Raw genomic sequence first — 24823 nt, 5'->3', positions numbered from 1 at the left:
TGAAAATATTTTTAATTATATTGTATAATTATAATAACATATAAAATTGAAGATAGAAACAATCAATCATATTGTATGTATTTAAAATATTTATATTTATCTTACTCTTTTTCATTGCAGCTTTATTGAAAGGAAGACAAAGAAAGGTCTACAGAAATAAGAAATTTCAGAAAAATGAATGAATGTAAAAAAAGAATGATTTATTTTATTAAAAATCAGTTTGTAACTTTAGTTACAAATTTCTCCGTCTATGACATTTCATGTTCATATGTTCATGTTTTGTGTAGAAAAATTTAGTTTATAAGAGAGTCATATATTGATTATTGATTAAACTATATAGTATTAATACAGGTCTTTGTTTCTCTTTCCTTACTTCTTGCATTTCTTCACATATCTCCTTTATGTACTTTTTATGTCTTGGATGTCTAAAAGAGCAGACAAAAATTTTCGTTAACAAAAATCTGTAAATTAGTTTTAAATAGATATTAACCCTTTGCAGTCGGCATATTTTTCTGATGATATTATCAATTAATTGAAGTTTATATTTAATGTCACTTTTGACATAAAGAAATTATTTTGGGACAAATATATTTTATTGCATATTACTTATAGTGTTCAAAAATTAAAAAATTTTAATTTTGTAAAATAATATTTGTTAAATCAGAGAAGTTAATCAGTGATATTTGTTAAAATAATCACCGATATGGAGTTTCCGAGTACAAGTACCGCAATAGGTGCATGTTTCTCATCTTCCTCCTGGGACTCTTCTGATCGAACTTACTGTACAATCTTGTTTATTTCCTGAATGAAGTATATGGAGTGTATTATTTAATGTAATTTCAGCATGTGAGATTGAAGGTTGCGTTCTAGATGAACGGCCTTGCCGAAAACTTTCTACTAATTATATTTCTAACAATTCTACTAATTTACAATTAGTAGTTTTATAGATTTTGTACGTGTTAGCGATTTTTCATGGTTATTTTATTTTATGGCTTTATATATTACATGCGATTTGATAATTACATTCCATATCCCCCCCCCCAAAATAACGATTTCTTGAGGAAACAGTACGTTGGTGCATATTGGTCAGCACGATCTACTGTTCGTATTTTGTTCATATAATTTATAGCGATAATAGGCCTTGTTATACCTACTGTATCATCACAACATATGTTTCTTTTAATGGATTGTTTTCTTGCTTCATCATAGGTAATAAGAAAAGTTACAACTCGTTTGCGCTTTCGCGCAGAGTAATGTATTATTTCTCTTATATGCCACAGTAGACTTTCCCAAAAATTTAAGTTCTTTAATAGCAGCTGAAAAATATTTTCCATTTGGCATTATAGTATCAGTTAAATGAATTTTTAATTTCAGCTCATCAGTAGGTGGCATACTTGTAAAGTAGCTTCTATTAAATAACCTTCAACATTTGGAATGTTAATCAGTATTTTTTTAACTAACGTCAATGTAATTCGACAATTAATCGGAAGTCCTAGTTTGAGCGGCTTCTTAATTAACAAACTATTATAATAGGGTAAGATTGAATGAACATAACCAATCTCCACATCCGTTAATACGTAAATTCGTATTAATATTCCATTTAGTATGTTCGTTTGGATTGTATGTTACAAAGGTTATTTTCTCTTTAAATTTTACTACAGATTCATGTACACAAATACCTTTACCAGGTATGTTCTGCAAAATTTGTGTTGATATATTGTAGAAAATTGTCTGCCTTTTAAGTAGAGATTCTCAAATTTTTGCCTTGTGAAAGATTGATGTATAGATGTAATGTCGAGAGAATTTGAGAGAATGTAAATGGCACTGTTTCCATATTAAGATTACACCAACATAAGTTATAAATTTTTCATGTCTCATCCACCCACGAATATCAAATTGATTTTTTGGACAGTTGCTTTTCACTTATCTTCCTTTTTGCATACTCATTTATCTCTTGTACTATATTCTTTATTAATATATTAATAAAATATACTTTAAAAAATCCAATAGTTTTTTTATACTTTGTGGTACTTGTGCTTCTACTGTTCATGGAGAAGTTTTAAAATCAAAAGTAAATGGCAAATTGTCTTAATATTCTGTAATATTCTCCATCACGTTCACTTAAATCTTCTATTTCTTCTGCATGCTCCTCTTTATTATTTTCACCATCCTCATTATAACTTTCAGCCTTTATTATCTTTCATTTTTTGACAGAAATTATATTACTGTCACTAGTTTCACTATCATTATTTACATTAGAAATATTCATATTTTCATCATACATTTCATATTCAAAGCCATCATTACTTTCAATAGTACGAAAATCATTATTATGCTTCTTTGTCATTTTTAGGAGTCATTTTAGGAATAGGATTATACTGATAAAATACACTTAACATCAAATATTGTAATCTTGCACATAGAATATCAGAGAATATCTTGAATTACCTTTCTTAGTACACAAGATTGATTACAAATTGTTTCTTCAATACAAAAATGTACTGGATATCCAAATGAAATTATTTTTAAAAACTAAATTGCAAGATTTCTTAGAAATACTTAAAAAGAGATGGTAAAAAATAATAAATATTTACAATCTCTCTTCAATATACCTATGTTACCTTTTCTTCACAGAAAAAGATTATATCGCCAACGGCAAAGGGTTAAAAATATTATTGTAAATTTGTGCTATAATAAAAGCAATTCAGAAATTCTATTCTATTATACATAATATCTTTTTCTTATATACAGATACACAAACAGAATTTAATTTATAGCATTCAAATGAAATTTGACCAAATTAAGGATCATTAATTTTTTAAATTTCATTTCTTAATATGATTTTATAAATAAATAAGTAATAAATAATAACAACAACTTACTTGTCTATGATAATTTGTATACTTTTTAGAAAATCTTGGTCTTCTTCATCAATTTCTAAGAAACTTATTATTGTTCTTATAACACTCATTTCTAAAAATAATGCAAATATTTCAATTGGAATTTTATGTGAAATCCTCTGGAAATATGTAGACATCTGTGCAACCATAGAATTTTTTAGACTTCTTCTAGAACTACCAGAAAGTTTGTCTCTTTCAGATAAAATAAAATTAATATTGACATTAACTGGATTGTTATTACTTAAAAAACAATCATTTGTTACTGTTTTGCTTTCAGATCTATTTAGAACAGGTATCGAATTATCTAATCTTTGAAAAAATTCTCCAACTTCTTGATTACTCATTCTTTTTTCTTGATACCTGTCACGTTCCCAACTTTGAATTCTTATGTTTCCTTTTTCTCCGGTTTTTAAAAGAATAACGTGACTGATAGAGTTTTCTCGGCAATATTCAAGGATTTCTTCAAGGGAAACCAGATCTAAAATTGTAACTTTGAGTCCAAGACTCCATAATTCTTTTAAGAGATCGATCATTTCCTTTTCTCGATGATGATTGCCCATACAAGAAATGGCAACGTCGATACCGTATCTGCATTCTAAAGATTCTGAAGTTTCCGAGACTGCAGAAACAAGTTTTTCTAGTGAGATACTAATTCCTGCGCCATATTGTTTAATTTCTTTACTGGCCATTCCTGTACGTTCAAGAATTTTTTTAAAAGAAGAAAGCATTTTATCGTAACGACCTCCTGCTGCTATTACTTCTTCTCCACCTTTCTTTTTACGCCGCTTAACTTCGTAGGTAATTTGATAAATTATACCACTATGTTGATTTATATTGTGCACTAGAAGAGGTACAACCAGTACAGGCCACTGTTAAAAAAGAGAAAGAATTCAAATTTTATTACACCTTTATATAATATTTGTATGTTTACCTTTAGAATAAAAATTATAAGATGATACATGTAACAAAAGAAACTTCTTTAATTACAAATAATTGTTTTAGTTATATTTTAAATATGATTTTATTAATATATTACAGTTTTTACCTTTACTCCAAGTGTTTCAATATTTTCCATAACTATCTCAATTTCCTTCAGTCCTTCTCTAGCTAAAGCAGCAGCATCTCCTTTTCTTCGCGTAATTGTTTTTAAAACACTATGAATTTTAGCAACAGAACTTTCCGTTTCAAACAAATTGAATAATGTCTCCATAGCCTGATCAGTCAAACATAAACTTATTAAATGCGTCTGTATTTGAAACTTTGTAAATTTTCCATCACGTGCATCTCGAAGGATTGAATAAATATCTTGATATTTTTCTTTATCTACTCCACAATACATTAATACAGCTTGTAGTAAAGAGGTGTGGTTCAAACGAATAGTAAAATTTCGTTCTTGCAATGGAGGTAATTCATTGATGATTTCCCAGACAATGTATATTAATTCACCTTCCATTAGAAGATTATCAGGAGTAGGATTTATTATATCAAATGCGCATTCGTAAAGTTCTCTAGGATGAAAGCCCAATACCTAAAAATAATATGAAATATAGAAACTTTGCTAACTTATATAATATTTAAGTACTTAAAAAAATCAATGCTTTATTCCTTAATTGCTTTTAGAATACAATAAGAAATAAACATCTCGTATTAATAGAGTAATTTTACGATGATATAAGCTGTTTAGTAAAATCATACCTTTTTTTCTCTAAAGACTCTTTCAATTGCATATCTTCTAATATGTGGCACATTATTCCATACTATGTATCTTGCAAACGCAGCGCGTAAATCATGAGGGATACAAACAATGTTTCCATTACGAGTCATTAATTTTACACTGGAAGTTGAAAAGCTACAGAATTGATGCGATTTTGGTATCAATAGAGGAGTTCCTAAGTAAACACCACCATGTCTTTGAAAAATCTCGATTACTTTGCTTTTAACTCCTTCTTGATGTTTTCTCCAAGCAATAAAGTTAATATGCCCCCTACTAGGTAAATTCATATCGTAAGTAATATCGTCTGCAGGACTAACTTCCTGCGTAAAACAGCATGAAATCAAATATTTATATGCTTTGCTTTGATTATTTGAAAGAGTGCGCCGGATCATTTCTTGCAATTCCGTCTCTTCAAGTCGTGCAGGAGGCAAATATTCCGAAGAAAGGAGTTCTTGAGCAGTGGGCCGTTGACTAGGATCATGATTTAATAACCACCTGTAATAACCGAGAATTAATTAACACGTATTTTAAATTAATTTATTTTAATCTGTACTACATGCCGTAAAATATGAATTTGTCGTGACATATCAGCTTGTTGTATTTCTGATGGAAGTATAATTTCTTTCGATCGTAAATTAAGCAAAACTTTAATTCGTTCCATTCCTGTAGTTAGAGGTTTGTAACACATTTCAAACAATATTATTCCAAGACTATAAATATCAACTTTTTGATTGTAAATAGCTTTTGCTGCTTTTGTTGTAAGTTCTGGAGCTACATAAAGTGCTGTGCCTACTTGTCCTGTGAGAGATCCAACATCTTCTGTGCCAAAACTAATCCCTGAAATATATTACATAATACATTATATATAGAATGTTTGACTACAGGTGTAAAAAAATTTAAGGGGTGATTCTTAAAGCTAAAATAAGATGAAAATCAAGAATAAAAAAAATTACGTTTTAGGCTTTGTTTTTAGTTATTAACAATTAAAAATTAGCCGAAATATCTCTGTGCGCGAGCAAACCTCCTTACACGAAGATAAAGTAGATCAGCCTAAGCAGCGAAGTGCACAGAGATGCTCAAATCGAACGATACATGGGCAGCAGCTTACCTCGTACAAGTCGTAGAGAAGAGGATTGTGACATTTGTAAACCGTGTAAACCACGCTGCGCGACGTTCTGTAAGGAACATCGTAGATTAAACATTATACCTGCCTACTCTAAAAAGCAAAGCCGGAAACGCAATTCTTTTATTTTTTATTTTCATCTTATTTTAGCTTCAAGAATCGCCCCTTAAATATTTTTACACTTGTAGCCAAACACCCTGTATATACGTGAAAATACCTATAGAATAATAGTACATAAATATCGTCGCTGTGAAGATATTTACCTTTTTCAAAACCTTGAGATTCTTTATCAGTTTCCATTGTTTGTACAAAGGATGAAAGTATATTTGTAGTTGCTAAACCAAAATCTCCGATCTTTACATGGTCATTACTATCCAAAAATATATTTACTGGTTTTAGATCTCTATGTATCATTCCTTGTTGGTGAATATGTGCTAGACCTTCCACAATTTCCCGAAATAATCTCCACACTCTTTCTTGATCTTCATAAACTCCATTATCAATTGCTGTCCGAAGAGTACTCTTTTCACAGAATTCCATTTGAATGTACATAAATTGAATTTCTCTGACTGTTTCTTTTGATTCATTCATATCCCCATTTTCATCACTTTTTATATTTGATGCAGATGCTTGATAATTTGTATCTCCTACAAATTCTATGCTATCGGAAGAATCCATTCTCAGAAGATTCTGCATTCTGGAAAATTTGTTACAAATTATTCGTAACAACATAAGGTTCAATTAATATAAATTATATATGTATATATGTTGTGAATATATACTTCAATATGCTTAATTTTTAAGTTCCTATGGACAAAAATTATACATCTTATTCTATACTTTAAAGTATATTCAATTACACATAATTTTTTCATTTTTTTTATTGCAATAAATTAATTATATAAAGTAATAAGTTATTGTATGCTCTCTAAATTCTAGAATGTATAATTGAATGGAAATTAATTGTTAATTTGTTTGTTAATTTTAGATTTTTAACATTTGATACGTAAATTTTGCACCCATTTATATATCTATTCAAAAAAGAATCTGTTTCTTGAATGTAAACAACTCTGTCACTAATATTTTTGTTTTAGAATAAAATGTATGTAATTTTAATCTTTATATATTTCCAAATTCATGATTTATATTTATGAGAAAGTATTTTTGTAATATAAAGATATGTCACCTACAAATCATCATTTCAAAAATGAATCTCTTACAAAAACGCACAATCTTCATCACTGTCAGTGTCACTGGACGCATCACTGTTATCCTCATCGCTGTCAGCTGGAAGTGTTGTATTTGTTCGAGATCTGTATGAAACATTCCATTCTACCTCGTGTATTGGTGGTGCTAATTTTTCAATATCATCCGTTATTAAATGCTAAAAGATAATTACAGATTAAAGGAAAAATTATTCACGAAATTATCATGACTAATCAACAATCGCATCTGATATCAAAATTAATTATTAGGTTGTCCCAAAAGTTTCTTTTGTTTTATAAGGAAATAATAAATGCACAACATTTTTTGTTTTATAAAATATTTATTTTATTAAATTATGTATGATCCATTTTGTTAGAATAGAATAACAGAATTATTTCGTTATAAAACGAAAGAAACTTTTGGGACAATCTAATATTTATATAAAAGTACAAGTTAAGAAATTAGTTACTAAAAATTAGTTACTAAAAATCTTAAGTTAAAATCTTAAATATTATATTACTATTCAAAAATGAAACAAATACAGACTATCGCAATGTTTAGGAAAACAAGTAGAAAATAAAATAAAATTTTAACGATTAAATTTCAAATTCGAATATCTAGGAATCCTCAAATTAAAAAAATTAAGTGATAAAATAATATAGATATAACAATTACATTAAGCAGCTCTGGACTCTTTTTTTCAGAAAATGTCATGGATGCATGTTCTTCTACTGCATCAGTTATTATAGCACTTTCTATCCATGAATTGTAATATCGTACTACATTTTCATGATTCATCCGAGATAACAATTTCACCTCTCTTGTAATTTTTTTGTGAAGTTGTTTATTTTTTGGGTTCAATTCTATCCTTTTAATAGCATAAATTCCACCATCTAATTTATTTTTCACTTTTAGAACATCGCCGAAAGCACCTCTACCAAGCCATTCAAGAATTTCGAATTCATTTGTAATTCTTGAATGACCTCCTAATGGAGGTACATATTGTCTAATATCTGTATCTGGTTCTTCTGGTTCATGATTCTCTTGTTCATCTCTCCGTGGTATTTTTGGGGGCGATAATGCATGGGTTAAAGGCGCCTTTATAAACGAATGTTGTAATAGTTGTTCGGCTGACCAACGTTTTCTTTCATCATTGATAAGGCACTTTAATAAGAAATCTTGAAGATCAAGCTAAAACAATTAAAAAATTGATTCCTTTATGAGAAGAAATGAGTAAAATGTGATTCATTTGTTTCTTCTTACTTAAATATTTATTTAAAACAACTATACTTAGATAGAAATCATTTGCTTTAAATTAGTATTTAATTTGGTTATTTATAGGCGTGCTGTGGAAATTATATTGTTTACAAAATGTACATAATGAACAGATTCAAGTCTAAAGACAAAATAATATCACTAGTATTTTATATCTAAGATCATTTGATTATTATTCGAATTAACTAAACAGAGGTAATAGGAATTTTTTAACAACATGCATACATCATACATCATATAAATACATAATATTATCAATTTTTGTTAAAGTTGAAGCATAGAATAAATAAAGAATCTGTTAATATGTAATTTCTTATTTAAACCTTTTACTTAAAATTTTACTGAAATAAAATGCATCATTACTTATTAGCAAACGTCTACATTTCACATTTATAAAGCTTTATTACCAAACAGTAAAGTGAAATTGATTGTATGTTTACTAAATAAAGGCATAGGTCTCTACATTTAAATTGTAAAGTATGCCAAATAACATCCATGTAATAAACATGTAGTCTAGAGTACAATAAATATTATTATATTTAATAAATTAAGTCTTTTTGGTTATCCTCAAATATTTTTTATTATAATAATTTCTTTCTATATATTGTATATTTAGCTATATTAAATTTTCTTTTTTATTTATATTTTATATTAAATATTCAGATTATTTGTATTCTGTATGTAGAGAAACACACCTGTACAATTTTTGTTGGATCAATTTTATCTCCAGAAACTATGATTCCTTTTAATAAAGAAAACATAAGAACACCAAAACGGTAGATATCTGCTTTTTTTCCACCTCTGCCTTGTACACTCGGAAAATCTGGTTCAGGCTTGATTATTGTACATGTCTGATAAATATCAGACAATCTTTTATTTAAAGAATAATCTGATAATCTAACTACTCCTGTGTTATCAATATAGATACTGGTATCACGTAGATCTTTGTGGACAACATTATTCTCATGGAGATATCTTAAAGCAGAAAGGATGCCAGTTGCCAAATATCGCAGGAAATCGATGTCTACTGCGATATTTTCCAGTAAAAAAAAGGAGCAACTCGTACCTATCTAAAATCCGATAATTAACATACATGATAGCATACATGAAACTTTAGTTCTTTAAAAAATTAAATCATAAAAATGAAATCAATTCATATTATTGGAACGATCAAATTATGTTATATAAAAGTTGCTATTATTAGAAAATGTATGTATGTATTTGTATTTACAGATATAATAATTGTGTAATTTTTTCGAAATAAACGAACTTTATCATAAATATTGAAATGTTAAGATAGCTGTAGAATAAAGTTTATTTAAACGTATAAAATTTAAGTTATTTAACTTAACAAGTGAAACTTATTTCAGGAAATATATTTCATACAATACAGTGGGCCTCCGTATAACGCAAGAGATAGGTTCCACGTTATAGGAAACTTCTTTATATGATAAGAACCACATGTCTTATGTATATGGACTATAAGTGTGATGTTATACGAATCCGCATTATACGAATTTTACGAAGTCCCTTATATTTTACATAGTTCTTCAATTTATTCACTTTTAGAAAAATTAATTCAAATAATTATAATTACAAATATTGTATCTTTGGTCTGAATTGTAACTAAATATCATTATACCTACCACAAATTCTTGAAGAACATAAATAAGTACATCATCTTCCTCCTGCAGATACTTCATATTTAAATAATGTACAAGATTTGGATGATGTAATTTATGTAAATGATTTACTTCTTGTTCTAAACTTCCTACTTGTTTCATGATGTGTTGAATATTATTTTCTTCAATTTTATTATTTACTTTTAATGTCCATTCACTAATTGCAAACAATTCTCCAGTTGTCATATCCACACCTGCATAAACGACCGATCCCTTAGTACTATGACCCATACATTTTGCTCTGTACACTTGTCGTTCACCTATAATTATTATACGTTATAAAAATTAGTAAAATTGAATTATTTTTTTAATACACAAGTTTGAGACAACAGACTAAAGTTATCTACCAAAATATATACCTTTATTATGATCAAAGTGTAATAATTTTGTGCCCCTATGTTCGCATAGAAAACCGTCAGAACTTTCAGAACTACTAGCACATCTTCGTCGAGAATAAATCCGTGATCTCTCTTGCGGAGATGATGGTATTGATTGAGAAGGATTATTTGATCGATCACAATATAAGCGAATAGATTCTTTCCGATTACGAAGTTCAGCTTTTAAAGCTTCTTGCCTTTTTTGGATTTCATCCTGCAATACCTGCAATTATTTTTGTAGATACAATATCTGAATTAAAACAGATATATTTTTGAAATGATCAATAATAATATGATTTGAACAATTATATTTGTAGAATAGTAGTAGCCTACAGAAATTGTAATTTGAACATTAAAAACAAGAAAGGTAAAAGGATGTTTGACTTGCCATGTTTATTAATTAAAATAATTGTAATTGCAGTATTATCGAAATAAGTTTTTTTCAATGAAAATTTATAGATTTTTTTTATAAATTGACGAATATAATTATTATTAAAATTACCATTTACGCCAGCGAGACCGTCTAAGAGAACCTCGGCATTAACGAGGTTTATAGAATTTATGGTACGACAAACGCGAAAAAAGTAACGCTGTATTCTTGTGTTTACGTTTTCCTTATCTTTAATACGATGCATCTTGATTTGTATAATAAATAAAGTACAAAAATTACAGTCATATCTAGTTATGTATAACTAAAATCTTCAGAACGCCTACACTTCCAAAATGGACATATCCACCGAGTCATGCATCATTTAATTAATTTTGTCTATTTTCTACTATTTTAGATTTATAGCTTGAACCAATTGTGTGTAATATCTTGTACATATCTTTGCATATTTTTTAATCCTACGATATATGTATACATATAAGATAAACACAAAACATGAATCATTTCATCAGAAGAATTAGTTTTTTTAAATTTGATATGTTACATTCATCAAAATATTATCAGTGGAAAAGTACAATTTTCCGGATAAGATTAATTGAAATGCAATCCTCTAAGTATTTTTTATTTCAAGTATGTACTACATCAAACGTTGTCCAATTCTTAAATCGGGTTGATATAAAAAATTTGATAACAAGTATGTATGAACAAATATATATATATATATATGTATACATATAGTGAAATAATTAATTATTTAAGAAGCTATTACTTACCACCTTTTTATGTAATTACTCGCATCTGTCGAGGATACATTTCTTCACCTAGGACATTTTCTTAAGGTTTTTTAGGCACACTTGTTCATAGTAGAGTTTCAGTGTATTAACTTGCAATCATATACACGGTGTCTGACTTGCGGCATATAGTAATAAATTAATGTGTTTGGTTTCCTTCTTGTCTAACAACGGTTTCTTTTCTGATTCGGTGATGACGCTGTTTTTTATCATTCCATTTTCCGTTTGTTGTACTTTATCTTCAATTTATTCACAGATCGGTAAGACCATTTCTGAATTTCATCTACGGACACTATTTACTGAATAATTGTGGCAATTATTTCTTTGACACCAGTAATACTGAATATATTTGAAACATGCTCCACCTCTGTTTCTTGCTTTATGGTTTCTTTCTTCACAACGTTGTTTAGGAATCGCTCCCATGAAAAGTAATTATTGAAGGATAATATATCGTCTCAAGCTTTTTTTAACAAATCAGTGCGAGGAAAATCTAAGATTTCTCTTAGCGTACGATGATGAAACAAAGTTTGGAATTTTGTTACTATTTTCTGATTCCTCAGTTGAAAGGAGTTCGTGATATTTTCAAGAAGGTACACGACGTCGACATCATAATCGGTATTTAGTCTATCCAGTGCTCATATCCTATGAGAGACACAATTGCATGCTAATAACGACATCCGCCTGCAAGTTCATTTTTCCAATTGAACTTTTTACAATGGATTTGGAATGATTTTACAAACAATCAGCAAATATTATACATTGCAATTCATCAAAGTCTGTTTTCTAGTTTTGGACACAACGGGTAATTCATTTGACATGTTTGTATGAATAAAAAGATGTTTATAAACTCCACTTGCATTTACACAAAATCCGTTACTCGATCTTCTTGCATTTGGCTTTCATATGCCCTTTTTTCTATCGTACGAATTAACGTTCGATCTAGAAGAGCTTTTCACAACAAAGATGTTTCATCCATCTTGTAAATGTAATCTAGATCTATGTATATTTTAGTCTTTAAGGCATTGTAGTACATCTTTGACAAATTTTGACTCTATATCATTGCTTGGTGTTTTTTAAATCTCCATATCGAACCGTTGCCAGTTGAAAACGTCGAAGGGTCGCCAAATTTACCGCTTGATTCGTTTGCCTTTTTTTTCAATAACAATGTACTTAAAGAAGTATCGGTAAGTAATTAAAGAAATGGAAGTTATTACCCCACCCTATTTGTGTCCTTATATGAAATTATAAAATGTAATATTAAAATTTCGCTGTATCTACACTTAATAATTTGTACGTGTTTAATGGATAATTTAAATTAATTGAAAAATATGTAATTTTACTTTAAAATAAATTAGATTATTAGATTAATAAATTAAAATTAATACAAAAAGATTGTGAAAAAAGTATCAACTTTAAAAATAACAAATTGTATACAATTGTTTCGTTATATATTTATGATTTTTTACAATCAGCGATTATTATACAATATTTTCAAATACACGTATTTAATTTATTTTCTACAATAGAATCCTTGAACAAAACTATTCAAAATACCAAAATATTTATTTTTATCATAATGCAAAATTAATTTGTAAAAACAATAAGATAATCACAGAAATTAAAATTAATAAAGATTTCTCATATTAATATGGCAGTTAAACTTTCATGGTTCTTAATTTTTAATTTACGACGATTTATAATCATAACAAAGATAATTATTTTAGAAGTTATTAATTTTATAATAGATAGAATACGAGAATTACAGAATATGTTTTACTCGTTTCATTCATTTCATTTCAAAAAGTAAAAAAAAAAAAAAAAAATCGCATCTTTTAAAATTATGTGTTTTTATAAAACTGGCAGGTCAAACATCCTTATAATGTAGTAATTTATTTATATTCATTGATTCATATAATTTGCCCTTTTGAAGGAACAGGTTGTTGCAGTACAGAATGATGTAGGACAATAAACTTAGACAGTAATCTCAGCTATTCATTTTATTACAATATGATTTATATAATATACGTATCTAACCTGTCTTTCTTTATCTTCTTTCAACTGCTTTTCCAACATTTCATATTCGATCTTTTCTTGGCGTCGTGAAACCATTTCTTCATAAAAGCTACTGTAACTTGGTTTATTATTCTCGTGTAAATATTTCTGAACATGTTGCGTTAATTCAAAAATCATTACTTCTCCCTGTAACTGTTTTGTTAGCTCCACTAATTCGGCATATAATACTGCAACTTGTTGATGAGATAAGCCTCTGCTATTTTCCAACTCTATGTTTGGTACTCTGCAAGTTATGTAATAAAAAGCGTAAAAACAGTTTTCGTAGTACAAATCATATAACTTTAAGTTATATCGATTAGATTTAAAATACATTCATATTTGGTTAAATTATATTAAGCTTAAAATTTAAACATTAAATTTCACCGATCTATTTTCACAACTATCCTATCTTGCGCAATTCTCGCATTTATATTTCCGAAACATATTTATATGTATGTATGTGTGTATGTATAACATGTAGGCATGTATGTATAATGTCTGGAAATGTCCAGACCCTGCATATTAATCAAAATTTTTTCAGTCTAATTTCAAATTAAAAATCGTTTTTATTAAAGTACTAAGTTGTCTCAAAGTTTGTATCGTTTTATAAAGAAATAACAGATGCACAACATTTTTTATTTTATAATATTTTATTGAATTATGTCTGATTCATTTTGTAATAGACAATACACACAATTCAATAAAATAATATAAAACAAAAAATATTATGCAACTACTATTTCCTTATAAAACGAAATAAACTTTTCGGACAATTTAATATTTAACAACCAGTTAGCTTCCAATTCAGATATATGTAACATATTTTATTGAGGACTAATATTTCACTATAAAATATACAACAAATGTATTGACATAATATAGAAAACTTCGAGAACAATTACATATTTACAGATTAGCTAGTCATGAAAAATTGCGATTCAAACTATTGAGTTGGCAATGATTGCGGATTTTGTCAATACCACCTAATGACGAAATCCGCAATCACTTAGTTGCTAACCCAATATATACAATGTTAAACAGACTCCTATGTGCAGTCTATTTTATTTCTTATTACTAGCATTACCTATCTTGATCAAGATATTTTATATCAATAAAAGGGGGATGTCGGGAGATAATAAATGAAAAAAATCTGGAGATAAGAATAGAAGAAATATATACGATTAAACTCTACGCAAATCACCTTAACACTAGAACTACCACGCCGGTCAAAATGACTGATTTAACAATTTTATCTTAAAATTCCTATTTCATGATATATTTTTTTCCGCAATAATGTAATGACTTTTGCAGGGATAGTTAAAGGAATAATATAATAAACTTTAATTTTGTTTTATTCATTTAATATAAAAGAAATTTTGTATCATGGTTACTTATACCAGTTCAAGTGAAATTGACCGGACATATTGGCTGGTACTGATATAAGTGTAATGGAATTCTATAATCTGTTTACTGAAACCAGACTCGTTTATTTAGATGGGGTATTAGATATCTAGATATAATTTATATTATCAATAGAAGTTTGTTTACATAAACATAGCCGTAAAGTAACGTACAAAGTAATAGGAATAGCTGCTCTTGCCGTTGCACACGGTCATTCTGTAGAGCACAGTCGTTGGAATAAGACCTGATTTATCGTTTTATAAAGCAATATTTTACAAGCCTTGAAAATGAGTAAACAACTGAAAGCATCCGAATTGTTGCAAAAACTGAAAAAGATACCAGTGGAATGCTCTGATATCGAAGATAGTGAATTCTCTGAGTGTGATGGAAGTGAATCAGAGGAAAAAGAAATTGAAATTTGTAGTGATAACGGTAATAGTGACATTAGTGACAAAGAAAATGAGTCCTCAGAAAGTGAGCCAGAGAACGTTTTGAATGTACGCAAAAGAATACGTGCTCAACTGCTTTCAAGTTCTGAAAATGAAACTGAAAGTGTACAAGCTAGGCCAAATCCGGCTCCACAGCATATGCAAAAAGAAACATCATGAAAGATAAGGTAATTAGCGCATTTTCCCTACTAATTGACAGCCATATGTTGCAACGTATAATATCTTGCACCGAATCAGAAGCCTCTCGTGTTTTGGGTAAAAAATGGACCCTTACAGAAACAAAATTGAAAGCATTCCTTGGAATATTGTACGCACAGGGGGCATACGAAGCGAAAAATTTGAAATTTTCATATTTGTGGAATACAAAATGGGGACCAAGCTTCTTTTCCAGCACAATGAGTCGGAATGAGTGTCTTGAAATATTGAAGTTTATTCGATTTGACAAAAAAGATGATAGAAGTCAACGTTTGAAAAATGACAAATTTGCACTAATATCAACCGTATGGGATAAGTTTATTGAAAACAGCCAAAATTGCTATAAACCTGGTACAAACGTTACAATAGACGAGCAACTTTTCCCAACCAAAGCCAGATGCAGGTTTACACAATATTTACCGAAGAAGCCCAACAAATTCGGAATTAAATTTTGGCTGGCATTTGATGTTCAAACAAAATATATTGTAAATGGATTTCCTTATTTAGGAAAGAACGAAAACCGAGCACCATCGCAACCTTTGGGTGAATTTGTGGTACTCAAACTTATTGAACCGTAAAGTATGTTGGGAAGGACCATAATGACCGACAATCTTTTTACAAGTTTGTCACTGGCATATAAATTATTAGTCAAAAGAACCACACTGGTTGGCACAATACGCGGAAACAGAAGAGAACTCCCTAAAATTTGTAAAACGAAAAAGGATACCATGGCTTGCTTTTATCGCTGCCGTATCGATCAAATGAGATTACACTCACAATTTATAAAAGTAAGCCAAGAAAGAAAGTTTTTATCTTGAGCTCAAAACATAAAATCGTCAAAATTAGAAAAAGCGAAAAGGGTCTACCTGAAACGGTCGAATTTTATAACAAGACAAAATTTGGAGTAGATATAGCAGACCAAATGGCAAAAATATAGCGTGAAGTCGGGATCAAGAAGATGGCCACTTCAAGTATTTTTCAATATTTTAAATTTAGCTGGCATAAATGTCTGGATTTTATATGTCGGGTTTACATTAGAATTAGGGTTAGGGGCGTGAAACGAATCTTCGTTTGGATTACACATTGTCGTTATGCGATAGAGAAGACATTGACTAGTACACTTTTTTAACACTTTCGCTCCTAACGTCGGATATATCCGGCATGGACAATGTGACATGATAAAATCGTTTGTTCTTTGTGACTGCAAGTTATTATTATTATTTATACAGGGTCTGGTACTATTATAGGGCCCGAACATAAAGACTGTGATAAATCAAGAAGTATTGTTGTTACGTTCCGTGACTCTCTACACAAACCAGACTCCACACCTCAGGCAAGATAGCTATTAGATGTCAGAACACCCTTATTGCGGACCCTCAATAATCTTAATCGGGTTGGCTCAGTAGTGGTCCTAGCCGCTTAACGCCTCGATCCAAGATGCTCGTTGCCGTCTGAATTGTGGCCGTCTGAATAATGCCGTCGTCGCTGGGGTGGGCCTTGATGTGAGGTGAAAGGAGGTGTCGGGTGAGGTATCGGATGAGGTGTCGAGAGTGTCGAGAATTCGGCCGCTAGAGATGTCCCGAGTCTGGATTCGAGTTTCAGACCCATGCAACAGCGTGTGGTGTCGTTTCCCGCACATACGACAGGATCCGGCGGTGTGCTCTCCCCAGACAGTTGGTGCACACTGATACCTCATTAGCGGCTATGAGGCGTTCTCTGACGGGTTTCGCCTTGAAGATCCTTAAGGTCCTTCAGACCAAGCGAGTATCTCTCGTCTTAGGTTTCCTTTTACGTTTATTGCTTACTACAGGTTAACACGGAAAGTTAGCTTTCCTCACGTCTGGTATGTTCCGTTAGCAACTTTCTCACGAGGGCGGCTAAAACCCTTCCTGGTCCACCAACCGTCTTATTATCCAATCGGAGACGGTGTCTACTGCCCTCACTTCCCTAACCAAAATTGTCATCAACAAATCCGATAGTCCCGTGTCCTTAGACACACCCACCCCTAGCTTTCCCCAGACACAGTATCGTCACTAAAACTCATTCAGTCTCTATCTTTAGAATAGTCAACACCTTTTCACCGAGTTTCTACCCTTAGACCGGTCTCGTACTCAACGTATCAGTGTAATTAGGTTTTACATAAAGTTGTTGGAGTAAATTGTGATTTATGTGTGTTAATTCAGTGTGTATTCCATTGTGATTGCTGAATTCATTATAAAGTTTAATAAAACCAAAGTTGATAGTTGTGTTACGACTCAGCTATTTTATTTTATCATCCAACCCTCAAGTTTACGTGACAAGAGAGTCGTCGCCGCCCATCTGGAGCGACACATGTCGGCGCGGGCGCCAGGTTGGCACGAAAGCCAGTCCGGCTTCCGGAGGGGCCGCTCGACGATCGACACGGTCAGACGCGTGCGAGCCATCACAGAGGACATGGTTTTCCGGGATAGCGTGGCACTGGCGGACATCGTGTCTCTGGACATCGTCAACGCGTTCAACTCCACACCATGGGACAGAATAGTAGCGGCCCTGAAATACTTCGAGGTGCCCCACTACCTCGTTCATCTTCCCGCAGGAAGGACTTGCTTATGTAAGTCTATGGGGGTTGGCAAACCCACGTATCCCGCAGCCAGGGAGGACCGTCAGAACAAGCGTCCTGCTTACGTGAGTCCTCTATGTACACCGCAGGGAGGGTCGCCGGGAGTGTAAGGCGCTTAAGTGCGGTTACACTCTCTCTACGTGGCCTTGAGTAGTAGCGCACCCACGATCCTGAAGCCAAGGATGGGACCGTCGGGATAAGTTCCTGGGTACAAAAGTACCTTGAGGTCGCCGGCCGGCAGTGACGTGGCCGTACATCCACACGATAGTCCCACCAATGACTTAGGATGGTACCACGGGGGTCGAGTGTAAGCCCGGAGGGAGTAGCGACCCCTCTGCTCGGCCAATTATGGGTTTGGACTCATGGTGGCAGTGGTTGATGGCCAAGATGCTGGCAAGAGGGCCGATTTAAGGGGTATTGGCTCGCCCCGAATGGCCTTCGGCGGGTGAGCAGCGTTCCACCTGCTCCGGAACCGTCCTGGAGAGACGGGAGAGCTTAGAATGTGCCCCGTTCGACTTGAGACGAGCGACAGCCCCTGCAGGCTTAGCTAATCGAGGTAGCAAAGCACTGGGTGCCTTGTGCGCTGATTGGGCGTAACCCCATCCCCTATGGCCCTAGGGGTGCCCGGGTACTGTATGGTGATAAATTTGCGCTAAGGAAAGCACCCATTACCAAAAACGAGAATACGTCGTTCGGCTGATCCGCGTCTATCTCGACGACAGGTGGGTAGGGTACACCAGCAGGGAAGGGGAGAAAAGGCAGCCCATCAAGCGCGGCGTTCCACAGGGCTCGGTGTTTGGACCGATCCTGTGGATCGTCGCGTACGACGAGGTACTGCGCTGTCCGCTGCCTCCGGGTGCGGCCATGGTCTGGTCGTGGTCGCAGGGCGCGGATGGCACGAGACGTTGCGTCTCGGGGAGGTCGCAACGGTCTGCGCGATACGCGCTGTGCGCGGGCTGGGCCTGAGGATCTCCCCTGCTAAGCCGAAGGCCATCCGGTTTTACGACAAGAATAGGTGAGAGACTCCTCCGCCTGGTCTGAGCATAAGCATGGCAAGGGAAGCTGTCGGGGTGGGATCGCGAATGAAGTATCTGGGTCTCATCATCGACAGCATCGACTGTATATTATTCATTCATTATTTTCAATCATTGGTCAGACTCTTTATACCCATTAAATAAGTTTATATCTAGTCCCTTTTCTTTCAAGATAAACTATCCACGCGCAATGTGTAGTTTCGGCGCGGCGTCAAGTTCAGTGGCGGCGCTACGGCGGACCGAACTGCTGTAGCGAAAGGATTAATATTCAATACTTATTATTACAGCATTATAGCGAATTTTTCCTTAACACTTTGACTGCCACGCCGAAATCATATGTTTCGCTCAGGACGCCACGGGAGTATTTTTATTATTCAAAACATATAATGGCAAAATAAAAATAAATTGAAGATGTAAGACAACATTCTTCCCTAATAGACCGTTTATCTTATTGGTGGTCACGGGTGACCACCGTGGCGCCTTGGTAACAATTGATAGCGACATATTATAACAAGGCTTCGTTTATTTCAACAAATCATTCGCATTCGTTATTTCGTCGTAAGCAAAACGTCCAGAATATATTGTTGAAACGTGTAGAAGATATTAGTAAACGGTATTTGCTCATTCTATCCATAATAATAAGGTATTTTCACACTTCTAACTTCAATTATATGATTATAAAGCAACATTTACAATTATTTTCTAAGGTATGTTTATAATAATATTCGTAGTGAGGTGTAATATGTTTGTGGTGATAGTGCTACTGCCAGCTGTAGATGCCGAGATAGGTCCTGCTGCTGGTGTAGATGTCGCTGCTGAGGTACGGCTGCTTTTCTTCTCATTTACGTATCGTGGAAGAAAAATCGGACTCCGGTCGCCGGGATTTGATCCCGGGGTCCCTCTACAGTAGATTACCCCTCAAAGATATGGATACAAACACAGTGCACCGTTAGATGCAAGATTTGTTATCTTTTTTTTTTTATTGATGTTCTAATAAAAATGTTTAATTGTTCAATGGGGCACTTTTTATTTCAAAGTATCTCCTCTATATCGGTCGTATTCAAAATGCCCTAACTGTCAATTTTCATTCAATTTTTACAATTATAAGAAGTTCAAGCGCTCCGGTCACCAATGACCACCGTGGCGTCACAGGAGAAACCGTGACCGGTCATATATGACCAACGTGACAGTCAAAGTGTTAATCTGGTTTCCAACATATTGAGTGTTAATCTGGTTTCCAATTGAATGTCGAACGAAATTTTGAACATCGATAAAAAGCGACATGTTATACGTGTATATGTATATATAAATTGCAAAATATGTTATAGAACTTTATTACCAATAACAAATGTTTCCTATTACTTCATATAAATAAAATATAAAGTATAAAACTATACATAAAAAAAGAAAATACAAGTATAGTGAGGGAAGATCCTAAACCTGCTGCTTTTTTCACTCACTTTTTACAATTGTTTTAGATCATAATGGTCCACAAAACAAAAGATTTATAGCTTGGGAATGTCATAGAATTAATATTATACTTACTCATCAGGATACTTATCACTGCACATTACATGTAGATCAATTTGTGCATACACTTTAGCTGGACCTGACATGCCTTTCTGAGGCATCAAAGTGATTACTATGTCTAATGGTTGCCATTTCCGTCTATTTTTTTCATGATGTAAATCGCGAAGCTCATCTCCAAAGATGCTCTATAAGAACAATAAACCGCCGATTTTAATAAAACTTAAGAATGATACATTTTTCGAAAAATATTTGACACGTATGTTTTTTAGATGCCAGCATTTATGTAAGTAACCTCCAAAGTTGGAGATTGGAAATATACTTCATAGGTATCTTGCAAAATATTAGGTTTAGGACAACTACACCCACGTAAACATTACTCGTTTTTAAACAAGAAATTTAGCTACGTAAACAACATTAAAAGGAGTATTTGTTTGTAAAATATAATAAAAATTATATTGTTAATTTTTGTTGTAAAATACTGATACATTTTCATGAAAATTTACATACGATACTTCAAATTATTGGTACAACCCGGATCTTTGTATAAAGTTCTTTGTAAATATGTAAAGAATGTGATTCCCTATTTAATTTTTGTGTAAAATATAACCGTCGACTCTGAAGTTTATGTATATCATAAATCATAAATTTTTAAAATAGTTATAATAAAGAAAAAAAAGTAAAATGCACAAAACGTTCCGTTTTCGGTGGAAGGCGTACTCACGATCTCGTAGCATAAATTTATTATAACATTTTATTTAATATTTATTGTGCAATCCTTTCTTTTATAAGAACTTTCAAACGATTATACATTGAATGTACTAATTTTTGGATTCTTCTTTTTTACATTCTTCAAGGAGTAGTTTCTTCAGATCTAGCTTAGACGTAATATAATGTAATAGGACTTAGGACTGAGGATTGTGAAGGAGTCATTAAGATATGCGGCGTATTAAAAATGATCCATTGTCTAGCAATATAAGTTGTATGTTTAAGATTATTATCCTGTAGAAAATAATAATCTTGTCCTAAATTTCAGTTTTCCACACTTTTACTTAAAAATATTTAAATAATCATATTTGTCCATGGTATTTTCAATAAAAAGGAGCTCTCCTACATCAGATAAGTGCTCCACCATCCCAGTGTTTGATGGTTTGAACAATTTTTTTCATCTAATCTAGTATTCGATTTTCTAACTAAAACCTGTTCATCACATTGAAAAATAATAAATTTATTTTGGTCTGTATTTTGTCGGAATGCTGTATTTTCGTGCACATAATTAATAGCGAACACTAACAATTCCTTTTTTATTAATTTTGCTAATCCATGGTTTTCGTCTTGCAACTCTTAGTTCATATCTATTAGTTTTGAGTGTTCTTCGAATTATTACGGGGTGCATTTCCGTGTTAGATTCGTTTTTTACTATCCCAGCTATTTCCGAGAATGTAGTTTTAGGTTTTTTTTTATTATATTTCTATATTCCATATTCTATTTCTGAACAACATTTTCCTTGCTTGTATAAATTTAATACGATCTTTCTTTCAGCAATTTTTCTTCTTTTTACAAAATATTCTAACTTTAATAAATGACGATCAGTTTGGATGGAAAAACTTTCCGCGATATAACAAGTGTGCTAACATTGGAAATATTTAAGTAGAATACACGTTATAACAAATTTTTAAAGTGTGTCAATATTTTTGTGTTACTGAAAATTTCAAAATTGTTTCAGTCAAAATGGACGTGTATGTGTATTTTATTTTTTTCTTTATTATAACTATTTCTAAAATTCATAATTCATGGTATACTTGAAGTGAGTCGACAGTTATACTTTACAAAAATATTAAATACAGAATCACATCCTTTACAGATTTACAAAGAATTTCATACGAAGATCCAAACTGTGCAAACACTTTTATTTGACACTGTATATAAACTTCAAACATTTTATACAAAATACATTTAGTTTTACCATATGTTTTGTGTGCCAAAATATGTAATAATGTGCTCTGAAACATGTGAAAGCCATAAATATTAACATTAAATGTAAATACATAAAACATTGATCAGTACTCTGATATTCAAACCATAGGAGTATTAGCTTTTACTTTTAATCGTTACTTTAAACAAAAATAGAATTTTATATCTAAAAAAATCCATGTATAAATACACTACAGTGCAGAATCAAATGCACTTAAAAAGAAAATATAGATTCTGGTGAATTTTTATATTTTTAACTAACTATTTTAATGGCTTTACATAAATCAATTATAACTTCTAATTCCCACAAAATAATTTAAACTAAATTTTCATGCTTAAACTAGAAGCAAAATTAGTAATTTTAAATAAAAACCAATAAATAAAGATGATTTATATTCATCTTCATTATTTATGTTCTTTATTAGCTTTAAAGATATTCTTGAAAAATATGCTATAGAAATAAAGGCATTGATTTCAAAATATTTTTCCATGTTAGTATACAAAACTATAATACAATTGATTATTCATTTTAAAAATTAAATTATCAAAAATTATTTATATAAATGATATTATTTAACTTCATGTAAAGATCAAATGATTTCCTATCAGTGTGTATGTGTGTATATAATAATCACAGTTATGTATATGTTATAAATAATATAAACAATATATAGACAAAACTTAAGCAGTATAAATAAAATTACAATTCAGCACCAATTATATTAATCTGGATATATATCCTACTCCAATTTTGTTATAATGTAATTTTATTTACTATATCATATTAATCCATTTATGTTTATATTCATATTAAATTCGAACATATTCATACACTACACTCATCGGAATACATTTATATTTATTATACATCCTTTATTAAAAAAAAAAAATACGAACAATTTGTAGGTACATGCATAAAATACGAAAATCTGAATCTTTATCTATTCATAAATTACATAACAAGTGATATAAAATTTAATTCACTAGAAATAAATGTGTATATTCCATTATGATACAAAAAACATACAACATTAAATAAATAAATTTTTATCTATTTATATCATGACGTACCTTCAGAACCTCGATTTCGTTTTTCTGCCGATCTTTAGACGACTCACAGGACATATTTTCATTATTCAATTTTTAAATAATCTTCAAGAATTACGGATAACTTAGTTTAACTCATTGTTTAACATTTAACCTCAAACTTTATTACAGCGATCTCAGCGTTCAATTGAAACTAAACACTAAACACTCACTGTTTAAATGTTTTCACATTACTATTCACTGAAAATTTTGTTGAAAATATGATTCCACATATTTTATAACTTAAAAAGATACCAAATATAAATTCACTGATAATCTCATGTTTTGATTGTGTCGGTATTAAACAAGTAGTTTAACTTAACCACAAGAATAAAAATACATAATACAACTGCTCAGTGTTCACCAATGAACCACAAAACATATAACCTTTTAGTAGAATATCGAGCACGTGATTACCAGTTCAGTATTGCGCGAAATTTGAAATATCATAATTTTTGTATTTCAATTATGTACATACATATATTATTAGATATTAGTAATTATATATATATATATATATATAGTAATAATATAAAATCCGGAATAGACATAATATTAAATCCAGAATACATTTTCAAAGTAAAGAACTAACGTTTTTTACTCTATCTATGTAATTGTTGTGTTCATATAACATATGAATGGATATTTGTGGAAATAAAAATTCATAATAAATTTATATAAGACCACATGAATTAACAAATAAATATAATCCTCAAACCAGTATTTAGAAAGCACAAATTTTTATTTTATTACCTGCACAAAAAAACAAATTCAATAGTATAAGGTTAATTGTATCAGATTTCACCTATACTGTATATTAATTATGATTTAACTGTTGTAAATATGTGTATCATTCTAAAATTAATTTTTGTAAGGTACTTTTTCATAAAATACAGTTTATAAACAAAATAATTCTCAAAGTTTTACAATTTAAAGATATAAATGTTGATAATATTAATTTATATTTTAACAGTAATTTAGTTTATGGTTTATAGCATATATTGTGAATGTATACATAAAAACTTATAAAAATATAATTACATTATAAAA

The 24823-nt window shown here is 31.1% G+C and overlaps 1 protein-coding gene across 4 annotated transcripts; it reads right to left on the bottom strand.

The window, feature by feature from the left end:
* Positions 1–151: 151 nt before the first annotated feature.
* Positions 152–24146, bottom strand: Gcn2 (eukaryotic translation initiation factor 2 alpha kinase Gcn2). 4 transcript variants are annotated; one of them, XM_069110546.1, is made up of 14 exons: positions 23759–24146; positions 20732–20901; positions 13491–13752; positions 10260–10500; positions 9865–10160; positions 8914–9288; positions 7619–8134; positions 6958–7121; positions 6001–6434; positions 5175–5451; positions 4596–5109; positions 3946–4428; positions 2883–3769; positions 152–425 (listed from the first exon to the last, which is right to left on the bottom strand). In XM_069110546.1, the coding sequence occupies exons 1-14, from the start codon at positions 23810–23812 to the stop codon at positions 299–301; spliced, it is 4800 nt and encodes a 1599-aa protein (XP_068966647.1). In that variant the 5' UTR covers positions 23813–24146; the 3' UTR covers positions 152–298. The 4 variants fall into 4 exon arrangements, with proteins under 4 accessions (XP_068966647.1, XP_068966649.1, XP_068966648.1 ...); XM_069110548.1 differs by lacking the exon at positions 8914–9288; XM_069110547.1 differs by lacking the exon at positions 20732–20901.
* Between the last annotated feature and the right edge of the window lie 677 nt (positions 24147–24823).

Source organism: Bombus flavifrons, chromosome 3 (genome assembly GCF_040668555.2).
Source record: "Bombus flavifrons isolate JBK064 chromosome 3, iyBomFlav1_principal, whole genome shotgun sequence".
Taxonomy (NCBI): Eukaryota; Metazoa; Arthropoda; class Insecta; order Hymenoptera; family Apidae; genus Bombus; species Bombus flavifrons.
This window is presented reverse-complemented; position numbering and strand designations above follow the sequence as displayed.

Bases quoted from the DNA above. Each gene is read 5' to 3' on its own strand.
- Gcn2 (XM_069110546.1), bottom strand. From the start codon at position 23,812: ATGTCCTGTGAGTCGTCTAAAGATCGGCAGAAAAACGAAATCGAGGTT. The intron at 5,452-6,000 runs GTAAATATCTTC...AATATATTTCAG, and splicing joins ATCTCAAGGTTTTGAAAAAG to GGATTAGTTTTGGCACAGAA. The intron at 426-2,882 runs GTAAGTTGTTGT...CTGCTCTTTTAG, and splicing joins ATACAAATTATCATAGACAA to ACATCCAAGACATAAAAAGT.